Source organism: Coccinella septempunctata, chromosome 8 (assembly GCF_907165205.1).
Source record: "Coccinella septempunctata chromosome 8, icCocSept1.1, whole genome shotgun sequence".
Lineage (NCBI taxonomy): Eukaryota > Metazoa > Arthropoda > Insecta > Coleoptera > Coccinellidae > Coccinella > Coccinella septempunctata.
The window spans coordinates 33232727-33253305 of NC_058196.1; the positions used below are offsets into that span (position 1 = coordinate 33232727).

The window sequence follows — 20579 nt, forward strand, 5'->3', positions numbered from 1 at the left end:
CTTGACCGCTTGCGGCGTCTACTATCGACGCGTTTCGGTGCGTTGCAGGTGAGACAAAAAATATATCGGATCTAGATACTCCCAATAAAAAAATAACGATGCAGTTTTACGACGAACGACAAATCTGCATCTTCGAGGACTGTCTAAAAGCCCGAAAAGAACACAATTATCGAGTTGGCGTCGAAAGGAGAAATTTCAATACGGGTTAGATTGTCGAGCACCGAATCGTCACTCTCTAATTGCTTCATTTCCCTCGCTCTCGACGTGTTCACTTTCGTCGAGGAAAGTTTTCGACACGGATCAAAAATTCGTCGCCTTTCTAAGAAACGATCGACGATAAAGAAGTTCTCCATATATTTGTTCATCACGCACCGAAAAGCAAGCTTATTGGTTCACATAGAAATCTCGGTCCTTTAAATGTCATATTCTCGATGACCCACGATCACGGAACTATATACATATTCTTCTTTCATCATGATCAGCAAGATAACCATAAAAATAGTACGGTACAAGCGAAACATAGAATAATATAAATGTCAAAATTCGATCCGCTCGCCTAACGTCATCTTCGATTTCGTTCGGACCGACGTAATTTCATCAATCATAATAATAATTGGGAACGTTAAGGCTTCGCGTTGTTCCGCTTTTGTGCCCTTAACCTACTTCCTACTTACTACACTCCGACGCCATTCCATAATATACGATCGTTGCCAGATCGAGGCGTGAAAAATTCCCTCTATACTTTTCCGGCCTATTGCGTTTACTGCGGCGCGGCGCTCGGCCTTGTTCGATTTCGGCTATTTTTCACACATCACGCGTCTCGATAGAAATCCGAACCGTCCCCAGTTTGACCACGCGTCTATGGTTCGAATAGAAATTTTGATTTGATTCTATGATTAAACGTCATTGTATGGCTGACAGGAACATAGACTGTCATTTAAGATTATTCTTTGTTCTTTTGGCCTTTACGATAGAATTGACTTTTATATCGTCCAAACCGTCCAGATTGAAAAAGAACCGAACGGAGTTCGATTTTTCTCCGTGACTACGGATGTGGGACTGGATCGTTGAGGTCAAAAACTGAAACGACCGCTCTGCATCGTGCGGTTGTGAGGGGTCCGATTTCAAGGCGAATTTCCGATTTTATAATGCGAACCGCAGAAAGTTGGGAAATCGATCGAATGGCAGGAAGTTTTTTCACCGATACTCGCTACGAAAGGGGGGAGAGAGGCATAAAGAGAGAGAGAATACGTGACGCTCTGCTTATCTTTCAAATTCGCAGCTTGATCTCCTGGCTAGTCCCTTCCTGGATACTTCGTTCGGTGACGCAATGAAAAACATCTAGAGTGCCTTTCTTGTGTACTGTAACGGGCAAATGAAAGTCGCTGAATATTCCCACACTAACTTTATAGGAAAGAGAAAGTTATAAAATCATTTTTCACAATTTCATTTCCTCTTTGTCTCACTCTTAGACAGGTAACCTACAATCGACCTGAACGAACGGTCTATTTCACTTGTCAACTGTCAAATTTTGACAGAATAACCTCAAAAATGCAGGTTTAGGGGATACTGATCAAGGGGTGTGTTTTAAGGCGTAGTTCTATTTATTTCGACATCTAAGATTGATTTATGTAGCAACGGCAACGTTCTGTTCGTTCTTCGAGATATAAAATTTCAATATTATCGGCGTAAAGCGCGAAGTTTTAACGGCCCGATCGAACGACCTCGTTGCCATTATGGTAGTAGGTAGATTCGTTACGGAGAAAACGTAACCGTCTAAAAATCCGATACCTTTCAGAGCGTAAACTCTGTGTTTCGACATACGAAATCCACCCATTCATTCGACGATGAATTTTTTTTTCAGTCTGCTCTCTCGTTTCGTTCGGGAAACGGCGTTCACGAAATCGTTCTTTTTGCTTTCTAAATAACGCGATTCTTACGGTAACTAAGACGACGTCGAGGAGCACGATTCTGAGACAACGTGCTCCGGCTACTTTCGTTTGTTGACTTTTAAATTCCGAAAGCGCCGAAACGGGACCGCGAGCGTTACGATTTCGAGGAGTTTTCACCCGATAACGTTTAGACGAGATGCAGATTTAGCGTAGGTTTCACCTATTGTTTACTTCGTTTCTGTGCTCCGAACCATCAACGATCCCATTAGACGTTTCGTATTGACGTCACGCTGATCTATGACATAAGTACGTGTCAATTAATAACGGTCAGTCGAAATGAATCTGTGGTCTTGACACAATAGGTTAAGAATGACGAATCGGCAACGCGGCACGTCGTTCGTTTTCGTCGATTCCGAAACGGAAACAAAAAACCGACACCCGCACTCTGCGATTTCACCAGAGCCCCACGCAAAGGAACGTTCTCGTCGGTCGTGTATCAGATCGAGCTCTTCTCGGAGGGGTACCTATACTCGGAAGGAGAAAGTAGAACGTGGCGCTCTAAATTATGTAAAATTTGACAATGGCGTTCGGTTGGGTAATTCGCGCGATCGAACGCAGGACAGGACTTAGCGAGCGCCTCTGATCCGTTCTCTTCGACGCGTAAATCGGCGTTATTTTTCGGAAAAATAGACGCATCGCGCAACGTCGCTCTTTTCGGAAAAGCGCTGTTGCGCGATCTATTTCTTCGAAATTCCCCAAATTTTTCCTTGAAATTCCATTTCGAACCCTTTCCGGATCATTCGAAACCGTGAAAGATTTACCGTCGGACAAAAACCGCCTGAATATACGGAGGACCCGAAAGGGGAGCGCGCCCGTTTGGGGAAACGGTTAGGGGAAAGCGGTGAGATACGACGCGGCATTCGGGAAATTCTCGGAATCCCTACGCTCGAACATTCCTGTCGAATAACGAGGGACGACGGGTGGAGGGGGGCCCTCTTGTTCGCCGAATTTCGACGTTTTCCCACCGAAAGTCACTCCCGGCTTAAACCCGGGAGAAGGGGTGCGAAAACGGATCATGGAAAACCGAAAATGCGGGAGAGAATACGTCTCTGAGAACGCCATGGCAATTATTACACGTTAATATGAGAATATTTTTCGCGGCTTCATAGAATAGCATCCTAGACATAGAAAAACGCAAGATTAGGTTAGGTCATCGACTCGTTTGACAGCGGTAGTTGTCAAAATGGAAGGGTGTGACTATGGGAGAATAGAATTTTCATTTTCCATTTGTGAATTAGCTCGCGCTCATCATGCAAAAGTCATAGACTAGGGAAATGAATAGAATTTTTTGCTTGTTAAAATAAATAATATACTATCGAAGTCTGAGCTTTTTTGAACCTAATACATCTATCTGAATTTGTCAGGTTATCATAAAAATTGTCTTTGTTCGATATTTCATCTTCACTCTTCAACATTTTATTGGTTATTTCTCTACATGTTAACACTATTCTCCAGACATGATCTTGTAGTGTCAACATGTAGTGAAACAACACCTGAATCATTCATTGTAAAATACTGGATGAATAGGCCAAAACTTAGAAATATCATTTATCCTTCCACCTTTGATTTGAAATTCGATGTGGCAATCGCGCAGATTTGACAGGGATCTACATGTGCGATCTACATGGCGCATCCGTCTACCAGACGATAGATGGCGTACTCGTCTGTACGAACCTTAGTGGTTTCATTCGCTTCAGCGTATGAGAAATCGACAGATGCAATGCATGCCTCGAAAATAACGAATATCTCGGCCCCGTTTCGGTTCATCCCGCCTAAAATTCGGATGCGAGACCCCGAAACGAGGTTCGTTAACGTGAAATTAACGAGGGCGACACGCAATTACGTCCGCGACCCAGATGATGAGATGAACCGCGAGGCTTTTCGATGTCGCTCGAAATCGGCAGGTGTAGGTGAACAATGTACGTCGTCTTCTTCGTCTTCATCACCGTCGTCGACTTATTTTTTCCCCGCGCTGGTCGATCCTTAATTTCGCCGCCCACCACCCGATTGAATAATGTACGCACGGATGATTGATCGCAGGCGGCAGCGTTCCGAAGTATGTCAATGAGTCTCTCTTGCGTGTACACACACGATCGTTTCGTTATTGAGTGCATGGATGGATCATTGGTAGAGTAGCCTCTCTTCGGAGGCTTCGTTTACGGATACTTGGCCAGTATTTCGCGCTTTTCGAATGCGAAGAAATCCAGATAACAATCTCGGTTCCGGAGATCTATGGAAAAGACCGAAAGAAGCTTGGTATTTTTGACGTTTACCAAGTGCGAATGTAAACAAATCCACGATCACAGAATAAGCTCCAGCCTGACGTTTCTTAGACTGACAGAAGCGAGGTAAACACCGATCACAGACAGGGGTGGGCAGAACCTATTCAACTCATCGATAGCGAAGAGCAGTGTTTATGGCCTCGGTATTCATGAAATGAATTTCGATATGGCGTTTCGAAGGAAAATCCACTGAAAAGGTGGCTTACGAAAGTCGATCGACTGGGTCGTATCAAGGTGACACTTTCCACCCTAAAGTCAGGTTGAAAATGGCCAAAAAAATACAGAAATTTTCGACGTTTACCAGCGCAAATGTGGAAAAAATCCCCGATCACAGAATAAACTTCCGCTTGACGTTTCTCGCAAATACGGGTCAACGTCAGTTGGTGAAAATGAGGTTGGAGCGGACCACAGATAGGGGTGGGTAGTAACGATTCGATTCATAGAACGAAAAGAAGCGTTTTAGGCCTCGGTATCTACGAAATAGGTTATTTTAACAAACACGTCTGTGGTAGGGGCGATTTGTTGATTAGGGGGAGGCTTGATTGCACCGCGACCTTAAGGTCGTTCTTCCATCGGAGCCGTTCTCACACCTACGGCCCGTTTTTCAGATCCAAAAAGCAGTTTCGACGAAAATTCCTATTCGTGAAGATAAACGTGGCGATCGTCGAATTTTTGGCAGAGTCTGGAATCTCTCGCGGTGCGGAAAATCGGAGATAGCGCGCGCCGCGAAACGGTGTAACTAAACCAGATCAGGATCTCGTAATCCTCGAAATTCGGGACGAGCGTCGAGCGAGACAGAGAGAAAGAGAAGAGAGATATCCGTACAACAGGCGACACGATTTCTCAATGCGAAACTTCCATATACATATAGTATATATATTGATAAACTTCCCATAACGGTGCCAAGGAAGTCGCTTTTAATATAAACGATATAAGTAGGCAATTGCTCGGGACAGAAACAAAAGCAAGTCGTGCGTACCGCCGACTGAAAACCACAACCGATCGGACAATAGAAATTCGTCGGATAATCCATAAAAAAAATCGTGTTTTAAAAGAACTAAACAGTTTACGAGATAAGATCGCACCAAATATTCGAGTATGAAATCTGCCGAAATTCTGACAAACACGGCATCGCCGTCGCGATCGGCGACGCAATCAGTGAAAGTTTTCAGGCGGCCAGTTTCACAATTTTAAACTTTTTACTTTGACCTGTATCGTGGGCCGAATTGTTCGCCGCGAATCGGTAACAAGAACGCATTCTTCGACGGATTAGATCGTGAACTAGTAGGCCAGAAGATCCACTTTTAAAAAACAACGCGCTCTATGACTCAAATCGCCACTACCCACCCCTGAGTTAACCTCACTTAGTTCCTCCGACGTCGACCTTCATTTATGAGAAACGTCAAACGGGAGTTAATTCTATGATCCGAACCATCTGAATCCTCTGGTCTTCGCCGATTGGACCATGGCTACCTTTAACGATGTTTGTTACTGCTCGAAATAAGATCGTTCTCATTGCGGTATTTTCAAGAATATGCACCCACTTTGATCGTACTCGGGAATTCTAGCGGGCATTCTTTAGCAGCGACAATGCACGTTCGCTGATAAGATTATGTTAATATCGTGTTCTCAACCGCATTACGTCGAAACTTAAGCCGACAACGAGTTCGAAGGACAATTACAGAGCCGATATGAACTGAAAATATCGATCGTATTCGCTATTATACGAGTAATCGCCAGTTTCACACAGTTTCTATGCTCCAATTATGCGCATATCCCAGTACAAACAACCGTCTGCTTCTCGAGTGAACGTTACGCCACTGTTTTAGGCCCAAAGCTCACCTAGGTTTCAATTTGCGAAAAACAAAGACGACTAATGGAAGAATTTTGAATCGTCCATTTTGGGTTCTATTCTAAAGATCAAAACCGCTCAGTACAGAGTTAAATCAATCTCAAATACGTAATATAGATGACAATATTAAAATGGGATGAAAATTACACATGATCAAACGAAAACATTCAAAGTTTCATGCATTTCCTAGTACGTTCAATGAATCAAGAGTAAAATGTAAAATTCTACATGTGACAATGAATAAACTTGAAGCAAAATCATTGCTTTATATCAAACGTCTAAAACCATTCGAATTTATTCGAATCTTTCCAAGAATCACCGAGTATATCGATCAATTACTGATTTCACTTAAGGAACAAAAGCTACACTTCACAAAATTACCATTAGTTTTACGAATTTGATACGGAAGAATCACTCTTTAAAATTTTTAAAATAAAAAATAAAATGCATTCAAAAATTTTCAATCTACCTAGGCATGAGGAAGGTCAACGAGCACTATCCACAAAACGAATCGGGGAGATTGTCCAATGTTTCCAGTTTTTCGCACTTTTTGTCACGGCTGTATCTGAAAAACGGCAAAATTTAGATTCGGAGAAACTTTCAAATCCAAGACGAAAAGTCTAATTAAGAAAAATCGTGCGAGATTCATCGTTAGCTATTACCATCGATTCTTTCACTCGATATGATTCACTGTTCGTAATATGAGAACTACACTACGAAACAAGCTCCATTTTTCGATATAGAAAAAAAAATCACGCACGAATTAAATTAATACACTATTTAAAGAAAAGAAAAAAAATACAATAAAGCTTTTCGATTTAAAGATCAAACTACAAAACGAAACATCCAAACAACGTGCTTTCTTGAGCGACGAACAGCTGACGACTGAGTTTCGAATTTCTACTACCTACTACAACAGATCAGGACTTTCAAAATTCTCAGACTTTCGGACATCCAGCCTTCAAAAAAGATATTTATGACCATTTACTTTGGGCAAACCGTTTACTGACCCTCCTTTCATGAATGAAATTTCTCAACAACTTTGTTTGGAAGATAATTACGATATTTCGATCCTAAAAATCGGGATATTTAGATTCATCTCGATACTACTCGCAATCATTTTTGACGGTCCATATTTCGACATCCTTATCGTCCGGGATTACGTTTCCGAAATTTTGGAAGGGCATCTCGGGCGTAACGGAATCAAAAACGTCGTCGTTTCTCTCGAAATCGACGACAGAATAATGCCATCGATAAGTTTGGCATTGAGACGAATTCGCGAATCGTTATGCCGAAAATACACGCGGTGGGCAAGGTCGAAATACTTTAGGCGATTACAGAGTTTATTATTTGGCGAGATAATGAACGTATGTACATACGTACATTTCATGTAATATCCATTCATCAGCGCGATCGGCTCTCGTGCGTCATTTTTTACAATTCAGGACAAATTTCGATCCTCTGATATCCCTCAATGATCACTATTAACATTTTTGGAAGGAATTGACGTTTTCTCGTCGAAGAAAAAAATGTTAAATTCAATTTCTTTTCTTAAATTCCAATTAATTATTATTCTTAAGCGCGAATAGATTATAAACGCGTTTTGCGACTTTGAAATTATAAACATTTGTGTAATCGATAATTTGCCGAGTGTAATACGTCGAGATCTAGGTTAAATGGATGACTCTCCATTAATTAAGTTCAGCACACGGGAGTGCCGAAGTGCCTCGCGTATAATTTCCCCAGCGAGATGACGTATCGAGATCAATTTTTCAGCGACACATCATACGAGTAGAAATAATTCCCCTCGTCGAAAATTAGGGCGCCCAGATTCGTCGCCCGATCCAACCCTGTCCACGAAATCCTTCTACCGTGATTTCGAGATCGCTCTGTGGCCCTGCGGTCGATATATTCTGTGAACGGCGGAGGCACAGATCGAGATCGCGGTTCTGTGCCGGGATAAAGGGTCCCACCCACTCGCGATCCGCGCATAATAATGGACCCGTCGAAATTAACGGCCGCCATAGATTTTAGAGGTCGTGAAATTCGGAGACCACAATGGATGGCGCGACCCACCTTCATCTCGAACAATGACGACGTCGACCTCCATTCCGGATCGGACGTATACATCATTATGTACTTCAATTGCACCAATTTTTTTTTTATCGTGACGTTGCGGCGCTAACCTGTCACACGTGATACGGAAAAGATCGTTTGGACACCCTTGCTCGTTTAATTGATGAAGTAGAGACACAGAAATAAAGCACTCTAATGGACAGTGAGCATTGAAAAAAATTAACGTTGACGTTTCGTATTTGGAAACGTCAGTTGTCACATTTTACCCGCCGTGGGATCCTTTTAACGGGAATCTAGGTCAGAAAAAGGGGTCACCGTCAATAATTCCACATATCTGCCTAGTTGATTCGACCCTATTTAACAATTACGATAATGTGGAATAACCTCGAATCGTTTTTACGATCACCCTCGACTGTCATAACAGGGACGACAAAGAGACGAATTCCTCGCGTCCTTGGGCGGATCACTAGGTAGGTAGCGGATTCCATCGGCAGGTAAATCCCGTCGTTCTTCCATCAGCTGGAAGGTACCTACCCGAACGCACCCACAGGTAGACGGATCGGACAAAGGGCGCATCTGTCAACTTTCCGAATTTTTGATATCGGATTTCACGAGTGGGCGTTCACTCTATACCACGAAAGAAATCATATTGTCCCTGTCTGGAGACCCTTTTGATGGAACGTAGTGGATTCGAAGAGAAACACGTCATCGATAACAAAAGTACACAAAGAGATCGATAGTTGGTTAATTTTTACTAGGCAAAGAAGTACAAAGTTTAATGTTGATGGCTGATATTTAAGAGTCAAGGCCATTAAATTTGCTTTTCTAATCTAATAAAGAGATTTTGTTTGAATTTGTTTCGATTACAAGTGAAATTGTCTTTTTTTATGTCCGTGTATTAGTATTTCTTCCTTCTATGACAACTGTCAGTTGTTACTAACCTATCGTTACATCTTTTTCTTCTTCCATCTTTCGATAATCGTGACATCTGTCATAAGATCGCACCACAGAATTTCAACCCTTCAATTTGAATATAATTAAAGACAGGTTCGGATTCGAGTGTGTTAGACCCATACAGATGTGGACTCGCACCATAATTTTTCGAATAAAGGTAGATCTGCGAGTCTACTGGTACATCGAACATTAATCGGTCTCTCGGATTAGTCATTTAATCTCGAAATCCGAACGTGTCGGTTTTCTCCGCCTTTTCTGGGCCATCATCATCGTCTCATCGCCATGCTATCCGCGAGCTACGTTCGAGATGCGAATATATCGCCGATTAATAGAGCGAAGATCTGGGGCCCCCTTGAATCCGTAGAAACGGCTCTTTCTCTCCGTTCAAGACGCGCGCGAGGCGGCGGGTAGCCACGAGGGGCCAGAGGCGTAGTGAGGGGGGGGGGGGGGGCAGGGGGGGGCATCATGCACCGGGCGCTACTCACAAAGGGGCGCCAAATGGTTCACAAAACTAAACAATTGCTGGATAATTTCAAAATTGGAAGGGTATTGTGCCCCGGGCGCGAGTTAAGCTCGCTACGCCATTGCGAGGGGCATCTGTTTTGTCGAACGCCCGTGTCAACTTTTCGCCGTCCGGCGCGACAATTTAATCGACCTCAACTGAGGCAGCTCGTTAACTCTTATTTTGAATCGCTGGCGATTACACTTGGCGATCTACAGAATGAATCAGAAACTTTTCGGCGATATTTTCCCAGAAGAATCAATCGAAGCATTCGTCGGGCCATGACGGCCCGGGGGCAGGCAAAAAGGGTCGAGGGAAATGATCGATACGTACGGGGTCTCCCCCTCGGGTAAGACGCCCGCCAGCTCGCTCGCTACGCTACTCCCGTCCCGGCAAACGTCGACAGCTGCGGACCGCGTACGAGGGAGGCACTTTTTTTTTTCGACAGTCTTGAGGGGGCGAATCTCCCCCTTTCGATCCGTCGGCCCTTCGATACGAGGGCGGATGTGGACGACGTCGACGAGAGAGGAGGAAAAAAATCTCGAGCTAGCGAGGGAGGATAGCGTCGGTTATCTAACGAACGAAAACGTAAAATCGGTCGCGAAATTCGAAAGATGACGTTGAATCCTAAAATCGAACGACTCTATGACTCGAACCATAGACGTGCGATCACAGATTATAAATTTTCTTCTACCTCTATGGTTGAACTCGATGATTATAAACACAGAGTTAATTTCATAGAATGGAATAAATCTATGATTCACTATTCGAACCATAGACGTGTGGTCATAGACGAACCGAGTTCATTCCCTCTGTGGCTGAACTAGAACACAGAGGGCAGTTCTTTTTCCCATTGTCAGCCCCATAAATGACAGCGTCCATGTTATGATCTCTCTCGGAGGACGAATAACGATCGCATCATCGCGGACGGAAAGATCCGGCTTCCGTCGGCGTATCTCATCCTTTGTTCCGCGCTGTTCCTCAAAAATCCCCGACTGGAACGGACGCGTCCCGTCGGCGTATCCGATTTTCGGCGTCGACGTCGATTCGGGTCAAATTCCGGTCGCGCCGGTTTAACCGTGTTATCCGCGACTCTCTCGTCCTTCCGACTTATCATCCTAATCGTCACCCCGAATCGACGTCGATTATAAATAAAATAATTTATAGTCGCACGTTTCGGTTCGCGACGCGCGTGCAAGTCCGCGCGTGTATGCGCGCTTTAAGAGCCGCCGATCTACCATAGACGATCTGATGACCACTCTCTATGGTTAACCATAGACGATCTGATCACCACTCTCTATGGTTAAACATAGACGATCTGATCACCACTCTCTATGGTTAAACATAGACGATCTGATCACCACTCTCTATGGTTAACCACAGACGATCTGATCATCACTCTCTACGGTCAACCATAAACCAAGCTTTCAGATTTTACCAACATTCTTATAAGAAGAAAGTGCCTTCAAGAAAGGTTTTTCCACCTGAAAGAGCCGAGTCACACCGAAAGCGGAATCGATAAAATGTGAATCAGAAAGAAACGTGAGAACTACTCGAAAGGATCCTAACCCACATTCGGAATTTGACAGAAGAATCGAACAATTGTTCATTACGAACGTTTTGGGACGGCCGGAACCGATGTTTATAACGGCGTGAATCGACGAAGAACGCGTGTTACTTTTTCGTCAATTCAAGCATCGTCGAAAATCGTAATTAACGCAAGGAAAGAAAAGGGCCATATCTTCGTATAAGTTGAACGTGGTCTGTATTCATAAGGTACTCGAAATGAAATAATCTAGCATTATGCGACCACCGATGGTTGTAGATCGTTTTACGATTTCTCTTAACCCGAATTTCTCCTCCACCGGTGTCATCTCCGGCAACGTTCATGGCCACGGCACGATTACGAAAGACCTTCGTCGGAACGGCGTGTGAAAGTAACCGAGTCGATTTCGGGTCGTTATATCGTGAGCCATCCAAGTACCATAAAAATAAAACGAGAGCCCTACACCGATGAGTATAAAATTAGATTTATACTCGATGGTTGAGAGAGACAGGTAAGTACCTACATCAGTTCGTTATTTGCAGCCATGAACCTTCGAAATCCATCGGAAAAACTCAAGAGTCCACCTGGATCAAGTAAAGGGGCTTGTAATCTCTTAGTACATTAGCAACTATCTGCCAGATCTACCTTGAAGAGACGAATACCGATTTTAAATTAAAAAAAATTTGTACCTCGGAAAGTATTCTGTCGCACATGCTACAGCGGCTAGCGGCGGCAACAGGGCCCTCCGTGCACTAGGTGCCGGCCCCGCGTCGACGAGGGCACTTTGTTCTCGGGGCCATCGGACCCAGGTGGTCTCCAAGGACTCTCCTCCTCCAGGTCATCGGCCCGGAATAGACCGACGGCGAAACTCGCGTGTGTGTGTGCATTATTCCTCTCCTCATATCCTCTCGGCCGAGTTAGAACATTGTGAAGACGACGTCTCTTGTTGTTTTATTTTTTTTACGGTTCCTAAACACCCGTCAACGACCTCTCCGGGTCCCCGGTGCCGTTCCAAAGGCTTTCGCAAGACTCGGACGGTCGCCGTGGCCGTGAACCCGGCCGGAGATGACACCGGTAGTGGAGGAATTCGACCGGGGTTGAAAAACCTCCGGTACTCACTGACGGACTGATGGGACCAAATTTGACGACGAATCCTTAGGCACAGCACTGTTTGTTTTAATCCAATAGTAAATGGTGGCCCTGTGCCTGTATCCATTAAAAAATTTCTTCACTAATCCCAGAGAACGAAAGACAAGCATATAATTGTAATTGATTTTTAGGTCGCTTTCCGATAAAAGTTTAAGGTAAAAAAAAATCACCCTGAGTACAAGGCGCAAGATAGAGATTTGACCTCACTTCCGATCGACCGTCATCATCCGGATCTAGGAACCGTTTTCGATTAGGTACCACCAACATTTTGAGGTCAATGGAAAAATTCGTGCTTCACTGCCGACCGCTCCGAAATGGAGCAACCTCCATCTCGAAGGGTATTTGATCTGGTCTAAAATCTCTACCGTCACCTCACAAAACGGGGCGACCTATTATTACGTTTGCGGCATCGACTGCCTTCGGGAAAACCCCAGAGTTATCAGGTTCAGGTCATAGAGGGTAACTTCTGGATGCTCTAGCATCTTCATTTAGTTTAACATCAGTGAAACTCCAGGAAACAGACGAAGGCATATACCTTGATTTGACGAGGAAAATATAACGGAACTCATGAAAGGTATAGAGAAAATCTCAATGAAAGATCTGATAAAAGAGCACCGTAACATTCACGGAAACAACAGTAGGAGGTTAATTATTTCCAAAATTATCCAACTGATCCCAATCTTTCCAAAATTCCAGATAATAATCGTCAAGTTTTGTTTCACACCTCAATTATTCATCCACGAAAAGAAATCTAGGAAGACAACTGTGGAGGAACCGTTTACCCAGTCGTATTTCGGTAATTGCTAAGTAGATTGCTACGATTCATCGATAATGAGATCAAGAGACTGCCGAGATTGCTACCGTTGAAAAAAAAAAAAACCATGTCAGAGTACAGCATGACGAATTTGTATTGGTATCTAGATTATAAGATGAAATATTCCAAAAATCCTTCGGGTAATTTCCTGGGATTTTCAGCGACAAATATACAAAGGTGTAGAGAGAGTGACTCGCTCTTAGAATTACCTTAGATGCTCTTTGGTTTAGATCTAGTTCAGAATTCTTCATTTAAATACCGTTACCGAATGGAGCCTTCACAACGAGCCACTAATAAATCTATTGAAACTATGTTTACAATGTTATCTTCAGCAAATCCATCAGGAGGGTTAGATCAAAATTCAAGTAGATACATCTATTAGGCTGTTTGTATACAAGAATGTTATTCTCAAATTTCGCCACCGATAAAACTGACTTATGATCCGGATAATAGGGACGGGGGAGCGTAGCCCCAAGTTCATCCCACGACGCTGCGGGAAATTCAACCTTGATCTCGAACGGAGGACCAAGAAAAGGGTCCGCCGTCTCCCTTACCTGGCCAGGGCCATCCTGAGGTGGTGATATAATCCAAGGGTATGAGGGGGTTGGGAACAGAATTTATCACAAGCTACTACGTGCACCATTCACTCTCATTATCCGAGTACACCGCACACAAGAAACGTACGAAACGAACCTAGAACCGAAACGTCAATTCTCGCGTGAAAAAAAAAATCGCCCGGCGCGATGCGTAGCGTCCCTGCCGAAGAGTCGGCGTCGACTGAGACAACAAAACAATAAACAAACGCGCGCGCGGTCCGTGCGCGCAACGAGCTCGGAGAATCCGGGCGTCCCGAGCATGGGGACGGTCTCGCAGTCTCGCCTCTCTCACTCTCCATCTCTCGCTCTTCCAACTTTCCGAATTTAGACTACCTTCAGAGTTCTACGACGATCTTGGTATCGAACGGAAACAAATCTGACGGTCTGAACCGGTCTTTATTTCGGTTGAAGTAGGGTGCAAGCTCACTACTACTCATGCATCTATTTAGGTCTTCCTAAAGAGTGGCGAAGGGCACATTCAAGGTGGCAATCTTTGTAAGAACGTGGGGACGCATCCTTAGGCTCTGACATCAGGGCGTACCTTGAAAACAGGTCCGAATGCGAGTGCCGTAAGGTCCTCTTAACCCTGGCAAACCCAACAACGCAGCACTGTTTAAAGTGCCAATAAGCTTCCTTAGAAAGGGTTCTTACTAGTCCGTTTTGAGGATGCCAGCACACCGATGTCTGAATGGACAAGTGATCAACCTTAGAACATACCTTCATAGATGCCAACGAAGATCTCAGGAAGATTAAATGAGTCCACAGGAATCTCTCGACGGTGGAGTCAAGTCCTTCAGTCAAGGTCCATGCATCTTCTGGTGGTAACCGTCAATCCTTCTTCTCACGCTTCGAATAAACTGGGACAATCTTTCAAAAAACTTCTCTCTGGACTAGATCTTCATACCTAGGTCTTACCGGGACTTGAATACGGCTCCCATGTTCGGCTCTCAGCACCAAAACAACTCTTGGATTGACTGCCCAACATCAACAGCCTACTGCTAAGGTTGAAACATGCAAAAAGGAGTATAATAACCAGAAGAGTCAGACCCTCTGGAAAAACTACAATATACGATTGAGGTCAGACGTCTGCCACTGCCCAAGAAAGAAAACAAGGCGATATCTTAAGGTTGCCTTAGATCCCTTCACTCGAGATGGTTCAGGAACAATGTGGGCGACAAAACTGAACCCTGAGGAATATCAGCGATCAAACTGATGTCGAAACAGAGCTAATCCATCGAACACCGAGACTGTACAGATCGTGAACATGAATTCAAACCCCCTCGACCAGAATTTTTTCAATGAAACAAGTTTAGCCCTACAGTTGGTCGAGTGCAAGTCCACAAAGTTGCAGTATCTCTTCTGCCTTGCACATGCCACCCTACAGTACCCTTACGGACAGCCACCTGCTCTCCCAACCCTCACCAAGAGACCCCTAGCATGCTCCGAAGACGGCAGTTCTCTCGGACTCCGACCAATCGAAGAATCCTTTCCGTTTTCATTTCAGATCTCGACGACGCGTCCGTTGGAATGTGCGTGAATCAACGGACGCGAAGAGAAACCTCGCCGCCTTTCACGAAGGGGGACCACCACGCGTTTTCCCCCAAAAACGCCGTCCGAAAAATTTTCGTTACAAGGTCGGAAACGGGCCCAAGAGAGAGAGTCGCGAGGAGAAAATCGGAGGACGAACCAGATATTAGAAAAAACGGTGCGAGAGAGAGAACGACGCCACGGTCCGCGCGGGTGAGAGGATCGATCTAGAAACGAGAGAAGGCGAAGTCTGTCGAACGCGGGGGGATAAAGGTCGCCAGTTTCTACGGAAAGAGTATCCACAGGGGATTACCGATCACGGATGGATAGGAACTTTCGCGACGAACGTCGAATGAGAATTTCGAAAACCCCGGAATTACTATACGTTTCCACAGCTTCCAAAACGCCCAACTAGGCAACATCGCATTTCACGATAAGTTCAATTGGTCTGAGAACGCCCCCTAAATTAAGTCACCTTTCAAACAAAAAAAACTGAATCAAAATCGGTTCATCCGTTTAGGAGCTACGATGACATAGACACATGTCAAATTGACATGTGTCATTTTGACGTACATGTCAAATTTGACATGTACGTCAAAATATAACACTCCCCTTTCTGGGTGGAAGTTGATGAAACAGTATAAATGGATCAGAACTAAGAAGTCTTCTTCAAATATTCAGTTTAAACATTCGACATCTATCGACTGTAGACTAATTTTGAATTTTGTTGATTTTTTCCCTTGTTAGGGCTCAATTTTAATTATGTATGCTGCTAAGATGAAAATTCACCAATGATTCGGCTGAGAACAAAACTGAAATCGATGATCGATTGGTGAACGTCGTATCTATGATTTTTTTTTATTTAACTTCGCAAAATATTGGATATTTTCATTCGGTCGAAACCAGCCTCGTTTCAATTAACTAGAAAGTAAACTGCGGGAACACAAACAAAATCGGTAGTGAAATTAGCTCGCCCATAATAACGATCTACATTCAAAGCCATAATTTGCGATTTCTCGTCGGAACAATGACACCCAAAGATGTAGACTGGACTCACCTGACATATAAGACGTCTGGAATGTCTGGAAAAAAACAAAACGAAAAAGCATTAGGGACTTTGTAAGAATTACAAGGCGATTGAAGAATCTATCAAATCTCTTATATGGACAAGATAGTAGTGCATCGAAAAAAAAATATCGATTCTCTTATGCATCTTTTGTTTTTTTTTGATATGATAAATTACGCAACTCACTTCTTGGTTTACAAATCTCGTTGACTACAAAATTCCTTTTTCTACCAGTTGAAGAGATTATTGTTAAAAAAGTTCTTAAAAATATATGGTTCGTCATTTTCACCACACATGCTGATGGCACGATTCATATGATTCTAATTTATCATTGAAGTAGTCCATCACAATTGTGTAGGATGATATCATTTTATTCCAATATTCTCTAATTTTTTTTTTCATCGTCTGGTTGATTTGTTATTTATATTGATGCAGCCCCAACAACAGCAGAATAAAACTTTGAAAGTTGAACTTTTTTTTGATACTATACCTTGTTTGAAACTAGCATTATAAGAATCTACTTTACAGTCTATTTTTTGTTCTAAATACTTTTTAATGGATTTCATCTTACTTGAACTATCACACAAATTTTCGATGGTGGGGCCTACCATGTAGCTGGAAATCTGGAAAGAAAAAAACAACCTCAAATAAAAAATTTAAAATATAGTTAAAGTAGTAACAAGAAATAGCTATGATTCTTCTTGTAGTAATGGGCATTTGGCTACCTAAGACCGCAGAGATCCATACAAACTTTAGCGTTTATAATGTACATATATTAGATTTCATACTCTCAACTATAAATTGTGCAAAGATAGTCAAGTTGCAGTCACCGTTCCTGATAGTAAATCAAATTTTATAATGAGAATACTGTGCAACATTTGCGCATTAAATAGTATCAAAATATATCAATAGACACATGAGGAATGTTAATAATTATGATAAAAAATCTTTATCCGTTGCCCATATTGCAAAAAAAAATTGACAACAGAAGAATTCAAGTCTATCATCAATAGACCAATTTGACTTCCTCCATGCTTCCATTGGAAAAAGTTTGGCTTATACAAATTGCAAGATTTCCTAATGATAATTATTGAGAAATCTTGTTACATGGTGTCAAAAATGATCTTGACCTGTCCTGAATTGTCATCAATTGCTTACCAAATCAAGGACTCGGATATAAAAACCAGATCTGAAAAATCATTCGCAACAAAAAAACTGCGAACAATATTTGTTGATACATTATCGACCAATAGCGATTTCAGATATCAACATTACAAATATCTTATACTCAACATTATCTTCAGGTTCCAAGCCCACGTTGAATAACGAAGGAGAACCAATATATATTGAAATTACAGGAGATTGATCATAGCACAAAAAATTTAGCTTGATAATAAGGTGTAAATGAAGGGAACTATTTTTAGCTGGAAGAAATTCACTAAATAAAAGATAACCTTCAAATGTTATTATTTTGGAATATTACCTTGCGTAGGGTTCACACTGTGTTATAAAACCAAGAATTTCAAGTTGTCATCACCACGACTATATATTTATATGAACCACTACTGAAAATCATAACAATTTGATTTTGTCACTGCAAAAAAATCAGAAACGAAAACTTCAGACCTATGGAACCATATTGAATCTTCGCAACTGTCATTTTTGACAGAAAGGGACTGTTTTGGTACAGAAATGTCACTTGAACCAGAGAATATTACAGTTCTTCTTCGATTTTTCCATTAATAAAAATAAAAACAACACACTTAATTATTTTTGATGAAGTGTTAATTTCATTTCAATGTTTTCTGTAAATTTTTTATGAGATATTTTGAAAATTTAGAAGTTTTTTGGACACAATGTGTTCATAGAAATAAATAAATTTTGGCCACCAACCATAGATTGAAATGTCACGCAAGGCGGGAAAAAGTTGACTATTTCAAAATAATAATAAACAACACATAATAATTTTCTTTCAGAATGGAAAACGAGTGTAAGATAATATCAAATGAGACATAAAAACACTAACATTCTAATAAAAAAATAATTAATATTTCAGCATTCGACGCAGAAACACCTAGAAGGAGTACTAGATTGAGGAAACCAACATCAAAAGCTTTGGAGAACAAATATGTGAAAACTCTGGCTAGATCTGGTTTTGTAGGAAATATTTCTAGCAGTGAAGAATCATCTAGCGAAAATGAAGAATTTATTACAGAAAATGAACCAATAACACCTTCAGGTATGGAGATAACTTATATGAAATTAGCCTAACCTAGAAATATTCATTGATTTGCTATGATTTTTTATTTTCAGTTCTTCAAAACACAGACCATGTACAAGGCGATAAAATATTTCAGTTCCAAAGTAGGAAAACCAAAAGAGGTCTATTTCAAAAGGTTAAAGAAGCACATGAACTCAAAGAAGAAAAAAATTTAGGAAAGGCAGCCAGAAAAGGTGATAGGTTTGATCTGATACTCGTAAATTCAACTCATTTTCTTATTTTATGTAATAGCAAGACATACAGAGGAGGATGAGCCATTTAGTGATAGTGGTAGTGAATACAACGCCAGTGAAGACTCCTCGTCTGAATCAGATCATAAAATATCTGGTAGTGATAGCTCTGAAGAGTCGCATGGGGAAAGTGTCAAGAAAAAACAAGGACAGGCTTTCAGTGGAAATAGGAAGATGGGAAAAGCACAGTTGAGGGGACAAAGGGAAAAAAACTATAAGATACATATTGATGATTACTTTTCCAATCAAGCTACCAAGAAGATCGTAACGTCTGATTATACATTAGATAAATTGGAAACTCCAAGATTGTCACAGGACCAACTCACCAATCTATTGAAAAATATGAAACTATCCAAAAATCATTTCACTGCAATAAATCAGTTGCAAGAACAGAATAAAACTATGTTCACAAAATGGCTTTACCTTTTACACGAAAATTTCAATATACTTATTTATGGATTAGGCTCAAAGAGGAGAATTTTAACTGAGTTCCAAGAGGAATTCTTAACGGATTATCCTGTCATTGTCGTCAACGGTTTCTTTCCTTCTTTATCCATCAAAGACATTCTGGACGGCATCATTTCAGACCTTTTACAACTGAAACGGAACCCAGCAAACGTGTACGAGTGTTGCGATATAATCGAAAAGGAATTCGGATATTTGGACACTCATCTTTATCTCATCGTCCACAATATAGACGGAGAAGTTTTGAGGAACAGCAAAACGCAGAACGTTTTGGCCCGTCTGGCCTGCATCGATAATATCCATCTCATCGCCTCGACGGACCATATAAACGGACCCCTCAGTAAGAATGTTCTCGTTAGGAGGAGATCGAGTTTTTGATTGTAATTTTTTTTCAGTGTGGGATCATTCCAAATTGGACAAATTCAATTACACCTGGTGGGATATGACGTCGTTCCTTCCTTACATAGAGGAAACGTCGTTCGAGAGCTCCATGATGATACAGAAGGGTGGAGAATTCGCTCTGTCTTCTTTACGAAACGTTTTCCTATCGCTGACCAAAAATTCGAGAGGGATTTATCTGCTTATGGTCAAGCATCAGTTGAAAAACTCCAAAAATCAACTTTATCAAGGTGAAATGACGCCTGCTGTCTAATTAATGTCACCTGTCCAAATTATTTGTCAAAAATTCACAGCCTACTATTTTTTCTTAATGCTTGTTGAAAGAGAATAAAAAGTTGTGTATCTTTTCTGTTTCTTATCGAAATTACTCTTATTTCAGGCTTTGCGTTCAAAGATCTGTATTCTTCGTGTCGAGAAACGTTTTTGGTCAGTTCGGATTTGGCTCTGAGGGCCCAACTGACTGAATTCATCGACCACAAAATGGTGAAAATCAAGAGGTCTGCCGACGGTGTGGAGAATTTGGTTATTCCCATATCGAATGCGTTGTTGGAGAAATTTTTGAATGAACAGAAGGATTAGGTTTGTTTTCAGTTATTGTATTATGTTTATCTCGGTTTTTTCTTGATAATATATTATTATTATTTATGTTTACATGTTTATTGTTCAATTTTTACAGTGTATCTGGCTAGAAAATCCCAGTAAAGTCCATTTGAATCATTCTAATAAACGTTAGTTTAATTTTTGTTGTTTTTATTGTTGATACTCAAGGCTGTTATACAAGTTCAAATTCAAAAAGACCAATTTTCATCTTCAAACGGGATAAACACTTTTGGTTAAATTTTTCAGTTCATTTGAGCGCCATCTGTTGGATAGTTTCTGCGATACAGA

The 20579-nt window shown here is 41.8% G+C and overlaps 2 protein-coding genes across 9 annotated transcripts in view; one reads left to right on the forward strand and one right to left on the reverse strand.

Moving 5' to 3' along the window:
• The window catches only part of LOC123319439 (protein roadkill), a 28012-nt gene extending 10037 nt beyond the window's left edge, over positions 1-17975 (reverse strand). The window contains exons 1-4 of one of the 7 annotated variants that reach the window (XM_044906419.1): positions 17800-17975; positions 16925-16939; positions 16308-16332; positions 6556-6651 (exon numbers count right to left, since the gene is read on the reverse strand). In XM_044906419.1, the coding sequence (XP_044762354.1) occupies positions 6556-6563 (8 nt within the window). In that variant the 5' untranslated portion in view covers positions 6564-6651; positions 16308-16332; positions 16925-16939; positions 17800-17975. Of the gene's footprint in view, positions 1-6555; positions 6652-13681; positions 13845-16307; positions 16333-16502; positions 16609-16887; positions 16940-17799 lie in introns of those variants that run through there. The other 6 variants (XM_044906418.1, XM_044906421.1, XM_044906417.1 and 3 more) reach the window with 6 other exon arrangements.
• Positions 17976-18227: 252 nt separating this feature from the next.
• On the forward strand, positions 18228-20430 carry LOC123318678 (origin recognition complex subunit 2). Of its 2 annotated transcripts, none has more exons than XM_044905363.1 (6): positions 18228-18306; positions 18373-18555; positions 18630-18770; positions 18826-19632; positions 19688-19921; positions 20071-20430. In XM_044905363.1, exons 1-6 carry the CDS (start codon positions 18294-18296, stop codon positions 20268-20270), a joined length of 1578 nt encoding a protein of 525 aa, XP_044761298.1. In that variant the 5' UTR covers positions 18228-18293; the 3' UTR covers positions 20271-20430. The 2 variants fall into 2 exon arrangements, with proteins under 2 accessions (XP_044761298.1, XP_044761299.1); XM_044905364.1 differs by having other exon boundaries at positions 18829-19632.
• Positions 20431-20579: the final 149 nt, after the last annotated feature.

Excerpts from the sequence above, each read along its gene's own strand:
- LOC123318678 (XM_044905363.1), top strand. Across the intron at positions 19,633-19,687 it reads CCATATAAACGGACCCCTCA|TGTGGGATCATTCCAAATTG; the intron begins GTAAGAATGTTC and ends ATTTTTTTTCAG. Across the intron at positions 19,922-20,070 it reads CAAAAATCAACTTTATCAAG|GCTTTGCGTTCAAAGATCTG; the intron begins GTGAAATGACGC and ends CTCTTATTTCAG.